The sequence below is a fragment of the Haliaeetus albicilla genome, chromosome 8 (genome assembly GCF_947461875.1).
Source record: "Haliaeetus albicilla chromosome 8, bHalAlb1.1, whole genome shotgun sequence".
Classification (NCBI taxonomy): Eukaryota; Metazoa; Chordata; class Aves; order Accipitriformes; family Accipitridae; genus Haliaeetus; species Haliaeetus albicilla.
In genome coordinates, this window is record NC_091490.1 from 33516790 (window position 1) to 33533329 (window position 16540).

General features: G+C 41.5%; 2 protein-coding genes across 12 annotated transcripts in view; both read left to right on the forward strand.

Annotated features, from left to right (window-relative positions):
• Nucleotides 1-6009, forward strand: part of RABGAP1L (RAB GTPase activating protein 1 like) — a 268383-nt gene extending 262374 nt beyond the window's left edge. For all 11 annotated transcript variants that reach the window (XM_069789624.1, XM_069789623.1, XM_069789631.1 and 8 more), the window contains one exon: nt 46-6009. In XM_069789624.1, coding sequence (XP_069645725.1) covers nt 46-201 — 156 coding nt within the window. In that variant the 3' untranslated portion in view covers nt 202-6009. The remainder of the gene's footprint in view (nt 1-45) is intronic.
• A 2829-nt stretch (nt 6010-8838) lies between these two features.
• CACYBP (calcyclin binding protein) lies at nt 8839-16540 on the forward strand. The gene is made up of 6 exons (XM_069789637.1): nt 8839-8988; nt 9552-9744; nt 10444-10540; nt 11119-11218; nt 12531-12625; nt 14969-16540. Exons 1-6 carry the CDS (start codon nt 8968-8970, stop codon nt 15126-15128), a joined length of 666 nt encoding a protein of 221 aa, XP_069645738.1. The 5' UTR covers nt 8839-8967; the 3' UTR covers nt 15129-16540.

Below are 16540 nucleotides of genomic sequence, written 5' to 3' on the forward strand. Positions count from 1 at the left end.
TAACTGGTTGGTTTTTGATCAATTCTGACTATTCTGCTTTCTTAGGAGCTGGAGCACCAGAGAGGAGCCCTTATGAATGAAATCCAAGCTGCCAAAAACTCTTGGTTTAGCAAAACCCTGAACTCTATCAAAACGGCCACAGGCACGCAGCCACCGCAGCAGCCTCAGCCACCCCTGCCACCCAAAGAGGGCAGTACATAGTTCCAGCCAGACCCGATACAAGAGCACAAAGAACAACACAACTGAAACCCTGGAGGATTCTTCCAGTGGTCTCTCCTCTTGGGGAAAGGACAAAAGGCAGGAGTGCAGGCTTGAAGTGAAATTCTTCGGTGTTTTTCATTCATTCTGATGTGACCCTTTTCAAAGGGGGAGAAAAATAATTCCTGGTTTATGTTGAATTCTTACTTCCCAAACTGCCTTGCTGAAAGCCACGTTCTGATAACTTCATACTTTTACACTTTATTTTATATGACTAGATGTTAAATAAATACTTCAAAACTAGGTCTTTAATACATGACTAATTATTCAAAATTATTTTTATCTTGCGTAGAAGGTTTTTTCTTCTTCTGGAGAAAGACAGAGAATGGAAAATGTAAAGTACTGAAGCATAATCTCTTCATAGAAAGCACAGTGTAATAAGTACTAGTGTGTGTGCGGGTGTCTAGGATAACTTATGCCCTGGGACCATCTCAGAAGTTTATCGCAGTGACTGCGTCCTGCAGAGAAGCACTTTTTGTAAAGCTTAGGCCATAGCAAAGATAGTCTTGTGCTGTCTTGGCACAATTGTTTATGAGCTTCCCTGATAATTTCTTAGTTTTGATTGTTTTTTTCTTCAGAAATGCAAGTAGTGCAGTTCTTTGTAGCATTGTTGTTTAAAGGCTATTTACAGCCAAACTGGAATTTAACATAAAGTTATCTAGTTCCCTTTTTTATTTCATGTTTATACTAAGAATTCCAAGAAATAATTCCTACCACTGGGATAAAGGGAAAACCGTTCAACATTTATTTGATGTTTTTGCTGAGAAGCAGAGTGAAGACCTTGCATAGTTTTGACCTTTTGTAAATCCTGTGCAATAAAGGGTAGGTTTTATGAATAGAAGTAATGAAAACCTTTCCCTGGGTCTATATTCAAATTCTGAATTTGACACAGATATGAGGTATCAAATAAAAAACCCAAAAGGCTTGTGCTGCACTGATGAATAAAACATCACAGAAGCAAGATCTGTTTGCTAGAAGTATTTGGTTAGAAAATGCTACGTTGGTATTACTTATTTTTATAAAAACAAACATTTTCAAGTGGAATACAAAACCTAGAATTTCCTGTGGGGTAGACTTCTCTGATGATTCCCAAGGCTGTCTGGTTCTTTTATATCTCTTAAGGTAAGAAAATTCAAAAGCATTTGTTTTGACTGAACATAAAGTGTTTATAGAAATACTTATTTCATGGAAAATTAAACTATTGCTTGAACTGATGGAATATTTTTTTAATTATACCTGTCATGTCTAAAGATGGTCTTGCAGGTAAATAACATTGCTGGACTAAAGGTCATGTATTAATTGTTCCATTTACAAACTTGTTCCAGGGACATTAGTCTGTTTTGATCCTTTTTTTTTTAATTCTAAGGAATGCCATATCTTGTGAGTTTTGTACAATAAAATTTAATGATACTCATCTTGTGCTTTGTTGTCAAGCATAATTGTGAATTATTTTAAACAGGGTAGTACAAATTTAATGTTACCTGTGCCAAAGGAATGATTCTGAAAGGCAGTCAGCCGTTTGAAGTACAGATCAAAATATAATCACTATCCTGACAAAACTATCCTGCAACAAAATTCGCCATTCTAAAAGTAAGGGGTTAAAAATTTTGAATATTTTAAAATGTACCTGCAAGAACAGTGATTATCTGGAAATATTAATACAGTGAGAAAAAAGGGGGGAAAAAGCTGAAGGAATTTTTTTGCAAATATTAACAAAGAAGATCTTTTTCTCTGGTCACTTTCGTGCTAATATTTGCATAAATGTTTCCATTCTCTTGACTCTCTAAACCTAGCATTAGTCATTCACTTACCAGTTCCACCTCACACTCAAAATGAACTGCATAATAAATTTGAAGTGACATTTAAGAATACCCGGTGAACATCTGATTGTTACATTTGAGAGTACTGTGCTGATGAGTGACACTGACGGTTTGACAAGTGTCCGAATTTGTCATTTCATTTATCTTAAATCATACTTAGAAGTGGATTTAAAACCTTGACTGGAACAATGCAGTAATAATAATAATAATAATTTAAAAAAAGGGTAAGACTGTGATTGCCTGAGCAGCTGAGTTAACGTAACAGCTCACTGCTGCTCAAAGATCTCACCCCTCCAACTCCCTGTTGTACAGTCGTGTCCCTTGTCCTTGTTATGGCACTTACTGGAGATGATTAAAAACAAACAGAAAAGAAGATGTGTGTGGATTCTTCCCCCCCAGTTAGTCTCTTGCCAAAGTAATGAGTTAAATCATCTCAAAGGGTCCAATGAGTGCAAGTGGATCACGTGACTGGGACTTTTCCAGTTCATCAGAAAAGAACTGTTAAATAAACTCACCATGTTTCACGGAACTGGCTTTGACACAACATCGTCTTTCTCAGTGTAGCAGCTCTCTGACTTTGGAAGTTGAGTTTCTGTGACAAAAACATGTTTGCTACCTGCTAGCCGTGATGATTTCACAACCTTGTAGGATGGAAGCTGGCTTACATCAGCAAAAAAAGTTTCAGAAGGCAATGGCTGCATTATCACTCTTGGCAATGACATAAAGGCAGTAAACAATTTTCACCTTCCATCTGTAGATCCAAGGTAGCATTTGTAGCAGTGGCATTTGGAAGAGTAATATTTATGTGGAAACTGCGTCTTCTCAAAACTACTGAAAGAATAAGAAAATAGCTCTATGGCATTATCTTGATGAATAAGCATAGTTATATTCAGAAACAAGAAAAGGAGCGAGACTGCAGGATTAAACCATGCAAGCTAAAATTCTACCTGCTGACTATACATGCTATTGGTAAACTTAGCTTCCTGTGAGAAAACAAATCTGGCTTTTAATTAGCCCTTGCAGCAGTATGTGACAGAGCTACGTGCACACGTATCCCAGACCAACTGATCTGTTGGGGATAGCTGGCTCGTTGTTCTAGCTTTTCAGCAGGAAGCATCATCAAAGTCTCACTGAAACTGTTATTTTCGCGTGGCACTGGAACAGCTAACGTAGCTCGTAAGTTTGGAGTGATTCGTATTTTTTTCCTGAGTCAGTATTAAACTATGTGTCCACATCAAACATATTAAAAGTAACTTGAATTTCATAAATATATATGTGGAACTAAATCTTATTTTTTAATTTTATTGAGAATGCACAGTTCTGAAATAAAGCCTTTACTTTGATTAGGGACAAAGCTCCAAAGAATATTTTTAGTACAACTGTTTTATCTTGTTGGATTCTAATCTGTTCCTGAGATGCCCAATGTGGGAAAAAAAAGTGCTTTTTTTTCACTTGGAAAAGAAGTTGGTTTTACTTTGATTGTAACACTTTACAGGATAAATGAAGCAAGGCTGATTTAGTTACATGGTACATCTGTGAACTAGTCTTGTATTATCTTTGTGAGTCAAACTCAATATTCTAAAGTAATAGGACTTATTTCACTTAGTTTAACAAATTCTAAATGTACCCGGAGAGAATTAAAAACAACAAAACAGAAAATATCATGTGTGGTGTTAATCCAAGAAACTGCAAAGTCCCTGAGGTCCATATGCATTAATGCTTAGTAAAACCAGTCTCAGGAAAGGTAGTCAGCCATGTAATCAGTACTGCCACCTGACAAACACATCCTTGTCCTGCCCATTAACTAGTATATAATTTGCTACAGCTAAGTTAAATTGCTTACATAGGTAAGCAATTTTTTTCCTTGTTAGACATTTTAAAGGACTCTTTTAGTTGGCCCTTGAAATTTCTTTTAAGATAGACACTTTCATCTGTGCCATTGTATTAAAAACAACTCAAAATAAAAACAGCCATTTCCAAGGGGAGCAAGAGATAGAAAGTCAAGAACAGCAAGAATTCAGCCCCTTGACAAAGCTTGAAGTATCCCCTTGACTTCAGAGTCACGATGTCACTTGCTGACTCAATGTGGCAATTTAGGAGTAAATAAAAATCTGAATTTACTGGCACTGAAGTATCAAAACTTGGAAGCTACATAAGTCACGCTTTCTCCACAGGATAAAGGTAGGGCTGTTCCCTTCCTTCTATTAAGTAGTTGGAGTGAAATCCATGAAACTACTTGTATGTGTGGGAGAACTATACCTCTTATTTTGATTTACCACTAGACTCAGGGATAACTGGCATACTTCTGCATAATCTAATAAGCCTAAATACCTTTGACGTTGAAAACAGAAACACTCTTATCTTATAATGCTGGTTTTCTTTCAACTGCGAGGGAAAACCTTGGTACATGTTATTGTCGGAATGTGAAGATGAGGGCAGAGGTTTTTTCTCAAGACTGAGGGACTGCTCTGGCTGACAAGCACGCCTCTGTTACAGCTGAACCCTGTTGTGCAAACAGCTGGCTGCACTAGACCTGTAATGCTGTGTATGCCCAAGGCGGTGAGTATACACAGTGCCGGGCATCACGTTGTTCTTGCAAACACAAAGGCTTGAACTAAATTATTTTTCTGTCTATTATGCTAATATCCTACTGGGAGCTGTCCCATTACCTCCTTCCAAGTAGTAATACAAGGGAGACACAATGAAGCACTCAAGTTAGGACCTTTCAGGTTAGGTTTGGTATACATCACAGCAGCCTTTAAAACTGGGCTAATCTAGAGATGGGTTTTGGGAAATTCAAAGAATTTGCAACTGGATAAATAATACTCAGTGTTGATCAAGATCCTATCTTTCCCAAGTCAGAAGTCTACATAATTTATTGCAGGATTGTGACTTAACACGTACAGGTTAATCCTCCAGGATTACAGGGCTGTCCATTTCTCCTGGATTCCAACTGCTTTGCTACTGAATGTATTTCATGCTATTTTTACCTGAAAAAAGAAAAAAAAATATATGGGTAGAGAATTAGGACATTACTTCCTCTTATTTTCTTATTTAGTGGGACTTGCTTTTATTTAACCTGTAAAGGAATATATATGTATCTCTGGAAAACTATATCTTATATATAGAATAATATATAGGAAGCTGAATCACAAGGGGATAAATACATCAAAAGGATTTGGTATCAAAAATTTCATTTGTGATTTGATACCACCAGAATCCTAGGCTGTACTAATTTCCTTTCAGTTTCTCTTATTTTTGTATTTTATATAATACATGGATGGAACTACCAATGCAAACAAGAGCATATGTTCTCAGATTTTTCTCCAGATCCCAATTCCCTCCTTCCAGTAATCCCTGAGTTTGCGCTGCTGCTGCTAACTCCTTCAAAAGCTGTGCCAGGAGCTCTCTTAAGCTTTGGGAACTGTTGCTTTCCCGTGGAAGAATATTCTCTGGCTTCTCTGAACTGGGAAAAGATGGCACATGAATGCAGAAAAGGGTCTAACCAAGCATGATCCAGATCCCTCAGTGTCTGCCATTCAAGGGGGATTCACTTCAGCACATTGAAAACAGCAGCTTCAAAGCTCTGACTCCATTACAGTGAAGTTTTCCAGGTTTGCAGTTGCATTTGTTACCTGCGTGTGTCCCAAGTTCGCAAATCCTAAAGAGTGAGGAAAAAAGAGCATCATAGCAGTATCAGACTTTTAAGTGAGAACAATTCGGTACTGCCAGTACTTGTGTAACAAATCCACGTATTATATAAAGTATAATATGGAAATATAAGTGTAATGCTTGTTATTAAAAGTGCAATTCAATGTACATGGTCACAACAAATGTTTACTTTTTTAATTGTTACAGAATTGTTTGGATCAGTACCTTGTTATCATTGTGTGAATGATGCCTTGTAAAATAAATGGAAATGCAAACAAAATGGGAATAAGGTGCTTATTTTCATAAGCCATTTACTTAAGAAACAGCTTCAATCTGTTTGCAATAATAAACAGCTGCTGTGTCAGGTTTTCTGATACAGTTCACTCCAGCTGGTTATTTTCAAGCAGCACTATTGCACTAGGACACAGTGACTTGGCAGCCCAGCTGTCCAAAATGTGCGCATGCTACATAGCTAATTCCAACCCATTCATTAGGATAATGTACTCATTCAAAAGGGGTGATCTGTTCCACGGGAGTCTGACAGCCAGGTGCTCTGCTAGAGAGCTAATGGGTCACCCTGGTCCTCTGCTCCACATGCTAGTCTGAGGTTTCCAGTACAGAGAACGTAGTGGTAAATATGCTTTTCTTGAAGGTTGTTGATATATAGCAATAGGGCAACAGGAGTTGTTGTTAGGGACTTCATGCTTCCCTGAAGTACACAAGAGGAACAGGCAAGTGAGCCATGAGGCAGCATGCCTGAAGGGAGAGACACTGGGAGCAGAAGGAAACAGCAAGAAACTGAAAACTGACTCGTGTAACAGAGAAGCATGGCTGAGCAAGAACAGGACAGAGCAGAATTTACAGCAGTCAAAAGGATTCAAATGCTTTATAAAACCATTTTTCCATGTGAGCAATTGCTCTAGCATTTCTTTTTTATTAATTGAGATGAACAGCCATTGTTCCCAGATAACTGGAAAAGCACACAGCGCTTCAGGGGAAGATACGAAGGCAAAGAGGTAGAAAAGCTGAAGATTAAATTTACCAGACATAACATTTTGTATTGATTTACCTCCCCATCACTATCCCAAGACTGTTTGTCATCAGTTGCTATCAATGCCTGCAGACAGAAGCAGGAGGAATGGCTACTACGTGCTAGATAAAGAAGCCATATCCTTTCAAAGCCCTCTCTGACACTTCCCCCCACCCCGTCCCTGTCTCTAGAGTTGATGAGCACTGAAGAGCACTCTGCACTGTATTTTGTCTGCCAGCCAGACTAGACCAGCATCTTTCAGCTGAGTTTCAGTACTCCTACTAACTCTAATCTAGCTCCTTTTCCCCCTCCTGATGCAGGAACTGTTCTGATTCTTCTCCCCCCAGAGAAAGCCTGCCACTTGGCTCCTTGTAAAGATGCGCAGAAGAAGAAAGGCTGACAAAGCCAAGTTTTCTTCTGTTCCCAGCCAGGGGAGGATGCAGCATCCAGCTGCTACTGCAGCTTTATGCAAAGGAGAGCTGTGTGAACTTGTTTTTACAAGAGCGACAACTCTTCCACATGGAAGCTGCCACTCAAGTGGAAGTGCCACAGGCACCAAAAAGCTCCTGATTTAAGGAAACTAAATATAAACATTGGTTTAAAAAAAAAAAATCTCAAGAAAAAAAGCAAATTACAGGCTCACTTACAATTGCATTTATGTATTAGTGAAAACATTTTCTCCTCTAATCAGAAATTAAATTATAAAGCAATACCAATTTAAACTCTAAAACTGTGAGTACTTCCTAAGATAAGACCACAATTGAGAGTGGAGAAACTCAAAGATTAGTAGCTAAGGAAAAAACACAGAAAGTTTTTTCTTGCTTCAGTGGCTGCTCAACAGAAAGATCGTAAGGAAACAATTCCTGAATAAGCAACTGCCCTTAACCAATTAAATAACCATGCCGCAGAAGTAAATTCCAGTTGACCATGTTGTATTTTTGAGATAAAACCAACTAGCCCAGCTTCAAGTGCTATTCCTGAAGATGGACAGGCTGAAGCTCAGTCCTATGAACATTAAACATAACCATGGTTAGTTATGCAGATCTTTCCTGACACTTTCTCAACTGCAGCTCTTGAAGCCCTGGATCAGAGAGTTATAATAAATGCTTCAATACAAGGTCTGTTAAAACAGCTCTGTGGAATGCAGACTGGAACACAAATCCTTGGCTTCATGTTTTCTATGAATTTACTTTCATCCAATCTATTCTTCCCTCCCTATCTCTAAAAAAAAATAATTAAAAAATCCCATCTTTACAGATTAATAATTCCTGGATGTTCACTTTAGAAGACAAAGAGAAAAAAACCCTAAGGCCATACATCAGCAAATGAGCTGGCATTCCTCAGGAAAATAGACATTATAACTGGCACCCTCTTTTAGAGACATCTGCTTTTTAAACGCTGAAGGCCTGTATCCTGCCGTGGGTTCCACCTTTTATAAAAAACACCTGGAGGCAAACGCTGACTCTCCCACTTACCTGCTCACATAAAGATTGCCATTGCTTTTTTTTTTTTTTAAATTTATTTTCCTTTGGGAAATTTTAATGCCCGACTGCGACCCGGGGATATAGAAACGCTTTTGTTGTTGTTCAGTATGCTGCTTTAGTAACGGTGGTGAGAAACACCTCGCTATACTATTTTTTCCCGGGCAACTGCAACCGAGGTTGCAGCACTCGGGAAGGTCATTTCAAGTCTCCTCTGAAAGAGTCACGATCGCGGTCGCAAAGGAGACCCGCTCGCCTCGGCCGCCGGCTCCCAGACACCGTCGGGGGCGGGAGAAAACCCGCCCGGCCGTGGAGCCTGTCAGTAGCCGCCGCCTCCCCGGCCTGCGGCCCGCGGCCCGCGACCCGCGGCCCGCCCCCTCAGGGCGGCAGTAACGGCCCCTAACGGCCGCCGGGCCGCGCGCCCCGCCCCTCAGGGCCCCGCGGCGGCGGGAAGGCCCGTGGCCCCGCCCCTCGGCCTGGCCACGCGGCTGCTGGGGGGGAGGGGGTGTGTGCGCGTCGCCATGGCAACGCCGGCGAGGAGCGGGGCGAGGGTCGGACGAGCTCTTCCGCTCACCCCGCGGAATAGGCGAAGCTCGCGGCGCGCGCCCGGTGGCGACGGCGTGACGCCACTTCCGCGGCGCGGCGCGGTGCGTGGGCGGGGCGGGAGGCCGGAAGGTTCCAGAGGGGCCGTCGGAGCCGCTGCCGCCGGGGGGGCGCCGCACGCGACATGGCCGCAGCGCGCGAGGAGGTGAGCCGCGCCCCCCTCCCCCTCCCCCCTACCGCGGGGGGTTCTGACTGGAACCGGGGGCTAACGCCGCTTCGCGCCGGCGGAGGCCGCGGGCCAGGGCCCGGGCCCGGGCGCGGGCAAGGGGCAGTGGCCTGGCGGCCGTCCGGAGGCGTGGGGCCGGGGGGCGGCCGGGAGCCTTCAGCGAGCCTTCAGCCAGCCTTCAGCCTGAGCGCTTGCTGAGCGCTGTCGGTGTCTCTCCCTGAGATGACGCTGTGCGCATTGAGCAGAATCCAGGACCTACCGAGGAGTTGTACCGGTTCCCCTTGGGGTTTTTTAGCTGATGAAAGTTTAAACTTTGAAATATTTACTGGTCGAGAAGCGAAAACAGGAGTGGCCACGGGGTGAGGAACAGATGGCTTCATGCTTAACGGGGTGTAGAGGGAAAGGAAACCACTGGCTTGATAAACCTGAAATTGCTACATCTGGGAAATTTGAAAGTGTCATAACTGAAAGAGCTCAGCTGTCAACCTTGAGTAGAAAGACCTATATCTAATACGTATGTGTGCTCTTTTATTTTTAACCAGTTACAGAAAGATTTGGAAGAGGTTAAAGAATTACTTACGAAAGCGACGAGGAAGCGACTTCGTGATGTCCTGATGACAGAGAAACATAAGCTAGAGCTAGAAATCAAGAATCAGCCTCCACCGAAGCCAAAAGATGCAGCAGAGGAAGAAAAGTCATCTTTGGGAGGGTATACAGTGAAAATAAACAATTATGGTAGGATTACTTTTCTGAACGCTTACTAGAGCTCCAGCACCTCTCTGAAGGGAAGGCAGGGTGGCATTAGTGGGAGTTACAGTTGCCACTTCACATTATAGAGAAGCCTTCTTAAGTGTTTATTTCATACTGGAGACCCCACTTTAAAAGCTACCACGTGCTTACTGTGCCATCCTAACTACAGTATGTATCAGTTCAGTTTGTGTGATAGTACTGGTGGGATGCATTAATGATCCCTGTTGTACCACCTAGTGTTTTTCCATTGCCTACTGCTTAGCAGGAATGAAGGAGTGAGCTTTGGCTTCTCTGCTTTCCATGTAGGTGAAAGGAGAGGGAATTGCTCAAGATACTTGTCATGTGGGGAGCAGGGTAAAAAGTGGGTCAAGGAAACTGCAGCAAAAGCAGACAGCTACCTCTGACTCCCCCTGCACAGACAGGATTGCTTTCCTTTTACCTGAGCTGATACGTGTTTTTTTCTCGGAATTTGCAGGAATTAGGGAACAGGGCTACATGTGAGGACCTCCTTTTGCTCTCAAGTTGTTCCCAAGTAATTAATGTCTTTCCCTTACCCCTGTGAAGATTGTTTCAGTAAGGTACAGATCCTAGTCATTGCTAGGGAACTTTGCAGAGGCGGTTGGAATGGAATACATGAAGTTTATGGAGGAAAGGTAGGATTTAATCTCTTTTTTTCACTTGCAGGTTGGGATCAGTCAGATAAGTTTATTAAGATTTACATCTCTTTAAATGGAGTCCAGAAGCTTCCAGCTGAGAATGTGCAGGTGAATTTTACAGAGAGGTGAGTTCATCTTGTGGCACCATGCCACAGGGGAGAGCATGGATCAAGAACACTATTTGAATGTGTTGTGTTGAGGATCAGCCTGTATACCCCCCCCCGCCCCTTTTTTCTTTTTTTAAACTTGAGCAATATTAGCTTTTAGTAGCACTTAGCATATAACCTTAAGAATAGCTCTCCTTAGAGGGTATCGGGGTATTTTCATTTTACAAATGCTTGTTGCCCCTCATCATGCTTGACAGGACGTGTAGTGTTAGCCCTGTTTTTTGGTGGTGATAGAACTGAAGTGTACATTAAGTAAGTCCACTTTTCCAAGGTTGTGGGAGATCGGTAAGGTAGAAAGAACCCTAAAGATCTTGATTTGTTGTGAAGTCTGGACAGGTCCTTTTAAGTCCTCAGTATTAAATCCAACTGAAGATTTGAGACCCCTGAGAAGAAAGTAATTCAAGCCTGTTAGCATGCTTTCCAAAAAAATACTTCCACTAAAAAAGGGCTTTCGGACATGTTTTTGGTGGCAAGGCACAATAGTCTTACAATGATTGGAATATTTGTGCCCTTCTTCCCCCACTTTCTGGTTCTAGGTCGTTCGATCTGCTAGTGAAGAATCTGAATGGGAAGAACTACACCATGACCTTCAACAACCTCCTGAAACCCATCTCTGTGGAAGGCAGCTCTAGAAAGGTCAGTACACCTCAGCTGTTCGAGGTATTTAGGTCCCTCGCAAAGTACCGTGTTCATTGCCTGACTCTAGTTCAAGAGACTTGGTGCTAACCTTCAGTCCCTCCCTTCTGTCTATAAAGTCTCTTCACTGTGAACATGATTCTTATTAATCTGTAATTGTCATAACTGTGGAATTATTCTCTGGGATCCATGGGCTCCTGTTTCAAAAGATCATGCCTGGATATTGTATGCTTTGTTTTTTAATAGCTCTCCAACAGGATTTCAGAAATAATTAAGCAGAAAATTCCACTAAGCATCTATTTGCATACTTGTGCTTTTAAATACCTCTGAGAAATTCTCTGTGATTTTAAGGTCTAAGAGACTTGTCAGCAGACTGAAATCTTGGGAAGCTTAAATAGGCTTAATACCCAAAGCAAAGTCTGAAACCTGCTCTGCCTTTGTAAGGGTGTGTTGCTCTGGAATTGAACACTAGTAACATTTTACTGCTGATGACTGCAACTGGTGATAGTGTCCTTACTGTGCTACTTGTAGCACCTTTCCGGGCTTAGGGATGTGTCAAATACCTTGTGTGTGTTCTGTGAAGTTGTGTGCTGTGCTTAGTGACATCAGATGTGAAGAAATGATGGTTCAATTTGAAATTGCCCTAAAACTAGGACAGTGTAAAATTAAAACAACTGAAATAAATGAGGGTGATGCTTTGGTGATTTTTTTAACGCAGTGTAAAAGCAAGCAGTGGTCACATACTTGGTAAGCTAAGCTAAAGCTCCTGCAGACTCTTGTCTGCTGTGGCATGCAGGAGTTCTGCGTGAAATTCAGGTCAGGGTTGCAATTAAGCAGGCTTTGCTTGTAACTTGCAAACGTATTGCAAGATTAAGTAATGGCCTAAAACTAGTTTCTTATCCTTGGAGAAATAAGTTGGGAGAGCCTCTGCCTGAACTTGGTATCCTTGGAGAAGTCTAGTAAATATAGCCACCCTTTACCAGACAGTTCTGGGTACTTCTAACATCCTGAGAATCACCAAATGGTGTTTCTGCAGCACTGTATGTTCTTCTGTACTTCTTAGTAGTGTACTAGTATCATAGTAATCACACCATTTAAATTGTCCACAATGAGGTTAATACTTTGTACCCCAAAGCTGAGTACGTACTATAATTTCTATATGCTACATAATAATCAATAGCCGAGATAAATGTTTCAGGTTTTTGTGAGCACAGAAAGAGGTTTGTGTTACAGCTAACCTTATTCATTGTGGTTGTGACTTGCATCACTTTATGAAGCATTCTAAATTCATGCCTTGCTATTCACCATACAGATAAAGACGGACATGGTCCTTGTGATGTGTAGGAAGAAGCGGGAGGAAAAATGGGAATGTCTCACTCAAGTGGAAAAAGAAAGCAAAGAGAAAGAGTAAGTGTCTCTTCAACCCTCCATCTTGTTTTCCATTTCTTGTTCTTCAGATTGCTTTAGGACTGCCAGGAGAGCAGATCTGTACTGTACTAACTGTGCAGTCAGACTGTGAGCATCGCGGTTGGGGACAAGCCCCCAAGATGTTTGAGAATCATTAGGCTGAGATTTTTTTGGTACTAGTAGGACTGGCAGTGGAGGAGATACATTTTGAGTAGCTGTTTGCCACTCTTCTACTGTTTTATTGCTAATGATGAAGGCTGCATCATAGGAAATAGGCTAGATAAGACCTGCAGTGAGAGTAAAGGTAATTAACCATTTAAAGATTCATATCTATTTTGATGGCTGCATTCATTGCAGAGACTGGTCTAGTGAGGTTGACTTTTTTCAGGTTAAGTATATATTACACTCTGCAGAACAGGTCTTTGCTTGCTTAGATCATCATGCAAAAAGTCTCAAGCTAATTTGTGTCACTTTGAGTGCTTGGGAGCAATCCTACAAGCATCTTAGGCACTGGATATATAAGGCTGCTAAATTACAGCAGGAAACACCTGGGGACAAAAGACTTTATATATATATATATATAAAAGTAGTATATAATAATTTTATTTTATTTTACAACACATACGTTCTTATCCAGAAAAGAATGTGTATACCCACCTTGAAGCATGGAAACACTCACTTTTGAGAAAGTTATGCCTGCCAACAACTATTAATTTTGTGTATGTTTGGAGGATGATTTGCTAGAACTGATTAGTCCTAACTAACCATACCTGAGTTTAGAGCAAAAGTACCATCCCCTCTCAAATGACATCACTGGAAATTGAGAAGGTGACTTGACTACTAATACACGTTGCTGGTGGGACACGGTCATTTTTTTAAACCTGTATCTTGTGCAGAGAAGCCCTGCATGCTGCCCAGCCTGTCACGATTAGTATTGCTGCCTTATTCCAAGTGTTGAGGATTTACAGTATGGCAAATGAGTCACTTCAGAAATACACCTCATGCTTGTGTGTGTGAGACGGGTGGTTAGCCCCGTGCCTGAGGAACTTGCTCCCTCTGCTGATCTGTTTTGATCTGCATGTTTTTTAGATACTAGTGCAGCTGCAGGCTAACTACCAAGAGGATTTTAGAAAACAGGATAGAGAGAGGCAATTTTGCCAGAGAGGGCATTATGTATAGTCTGGTAACATGGGGTGTGTCACACCCAGATGCTTCCCACGTGGATAGCACCTTTTGTCAGTGTCCTGGTTTCAGCTGGGATAGAGTTAGTTGTCTTCCTAGTAGCTGGTACAGTGCTATGTTTTTGAGTTAGGTGTGAGAAGAATGTTTGATAACACTGACGTTTTCAGTTGTTGCTAAGTAATGTTTAGTCTAAAGTCAAGGATTTTTCAGCTTGTCATGCCCAGCCAGCAAGAAAGCTGGAGGGACGCAAGAAGTTGGGAGGGGACACAGCCAGGGCAGCTGACCCAAAGTGGCCAATGAGGAATTCCATACCATGTGATATCACATTTAGTATATAAACTGGGGGGAGTAGGGGCAGGGGGATCACTGCTCGGGGACTAACTGGGTGTCAGCTGGTGAGCAATTGCATTGTGCATCACACGCATATTCCAATCCTTTTATTATTACTGTTGCCATTTTATTAGTGTTACTATTATCATTATTAGTTTCTTCTGTTCTATTAAACTGTTCTTATCTCAACCCGAGTTTTACTTTTTTTTTTTTTTTCCTGATTCCCTCCCTGATCTTACTGGGTGGGGGGAAGTGAGTGAGTGGCGGTGTGGTGCATAGTTGCTGGCTGGGGTTAAACCACAACAGTCGGTTAACTTAAATTGAGAAAATTGCTTTGAAATTCAAGGTGTTAAAAATGAGTCAATTAACCTCTGGAAATAATCTGAAAAATGAGAAACAGAAAATGCTGTTTGGGTTGTGAATGTGGCCACTTCCAAGAGTTCAGTGTAGTTGTTTTTCTATTTTTATTCACTTTTCATGTAACGGCACAGATACTAGCACTTTCTCTGTGTGTTATATCCTGTTCCTGCTTCCTGAAATTAATTTTGGGTGGTGCTTCAAAGGTCAGGTTTACTGCAGAATGCTTCCCATCATCCTTAGTGGGACAGCTCTAGGTATACTACTCAACTTGCACTTATTTTAAGGGTGCTCTTTAGGATTCTCCCTACTTGGAAGCTGACTGAGGTGTGACTGAAGACTGTCAGGGTCTGAAGACTTTGCCAAAGCAAAATCATCACTGTTACCAGGATGTTTCAAACAAATACTAGCATGTAATTTTTTGCACAGAATCACTGGATATACCTGATTTTCTCATATATATCTGTCTTGCAGGAAGGCTGCCTACGACACCTCAGATCCTAGTGAAGGGCTTATGAACCTTTTAAAAAAGATGTATGCAGAAGGGGATGATGAAATGAAGCGCACCATCAACAAGGCCTGGGTTGAAAGCAGAGAAAAGCAATCCAAAGGGGACATACCAATGGATATTTGAAAGTATTCTAAGGGCTGCCTTAATACTGATCTTCCATGTGAGACACGCTGTGCTGCAAAGATCATTGTTTACACAATCTTCTTCCAAGCAAAGACAAGTCATTTTCCATTTCAGGTTGGAGAAAATATTTAAATAAAATAGCTTATAAAGCATTTCCTTCAGTCAAGTGGTTCACCATTTCCTGAAGAGTGGAGCATAGGTATATCCTTATTGCTCCTTGAAAAAGCATCTCAGATGAGTGGAGAGCATTGTGAAACTGAGAACAGGATGTAAAAGAAAATGAATCCTAAACTAGGATGGGTCAAGGCCTCTCCATTGCAAGTGACAGTTGTACCCATCTGGTTCTGGGGCTAATGTCATGCTCGCTGCATGGGGTATGGTTTTTTGATTAATGTGGGAAAGTATGTTGAACTGTAAAGCATGTCACAAAGGGAGAAATGCTGAAGAAAGTAGAACCACTGTCTCAAGCACTTGGTAGCTGAGCAGAAATAATATGGTGTTAATCCTGTGGTATTAAAATTTTGTGATTACTCTCAGAAATTAATTACTGGCTGTTTAACCTTTTATGAATTTTGAAAATGAAAACAGCTCTTTAGTGCTATTTGTGACCTCCTTGGGGTGTCCTTGAGGTGGCATCAGTTGCAGGAGGGCAGTGAGCTACTGATGGACAGCGAGTTTGTCCTGGCTCTAGCAGTGTATGAGGAAAAGAAAGACAAGTTCCACTTTCTCCTATCAACTTTAAAGGGTTTTAAGGTAACAGAGTAAGAAGTATATTAAGAGAGCTTACACTCCAAAATTTGACTCAACTTGGGGTGATAGGTTGCTGTCAATTTACTGCCTGTGTGGCTTCCATCTGGTGGTAGCACAGTTTTACTTGGCCTGTTCACTGCAGCCTCTCAGCCCCACTGCTATGGAAGGGGACGGAGTAGCCGTTTTCCCTTTACTGCCCTGCTTTGAAGAAGAGCACAGGGCAAACATGAGCTTAGCAGCAGGCTTGTTGTTACTATTTCCCTCCTGTTTCCTTCTCCTGTATTTCCCAAGGACAGATTTATTTGATGTTACCTTATGAATTAAGGAAGCTATTACTCTACTGTTACAGTCTCGACTAGGACTTACTTGCTACCTTGTTCTTAAAGCATTGGACCAAGAGCTGCAGTACAAGCAGGAGATAAATACTAGCATGTTGTAGTTTCTAATAGGTCCTTTATCCACTTTGTCTGCTTGTTAATATACATGTTAAGTCTGCATAGCAAGAGTATCTAAACTTGAGGCCATGTTTTATTTTTAGTTCATGCTCACCCTTGTTCATGGCAGAATACCACTTTGCCCTGTTGTGCAATTTCATTTATGCTTTTTACCCATATTACCATGGTGAACTTACCATACGGTGGCAAAAAAACTGCTTAAACGAG

What these genes read in the sequence shown, in the direction of transcription:
- CACYBP (XM_069789637.1), top strand. Translation starts at nt 8,968, where the DNA reads ATGGCCGCAGCGCGCGAGGAG. An exon ending in TGGCCGCAGCGCGCGAGGAG is followed by an intron (nt 8,989 to 9,551) that starts GTGAGCCGCGCC and finishes ATTTTTAACCAG; the next exon opens with TTACAGAAAGATTTGGAAGA. An exon ending in TGGAAGGCAGCTCTAGAAAG is followed by an intron (nt 11,219 to 12,530) that starts GTCAGTACACCT and finishes TTCACCATACAG; the next exon opens with ATAAAGACGGACATGGTCCT.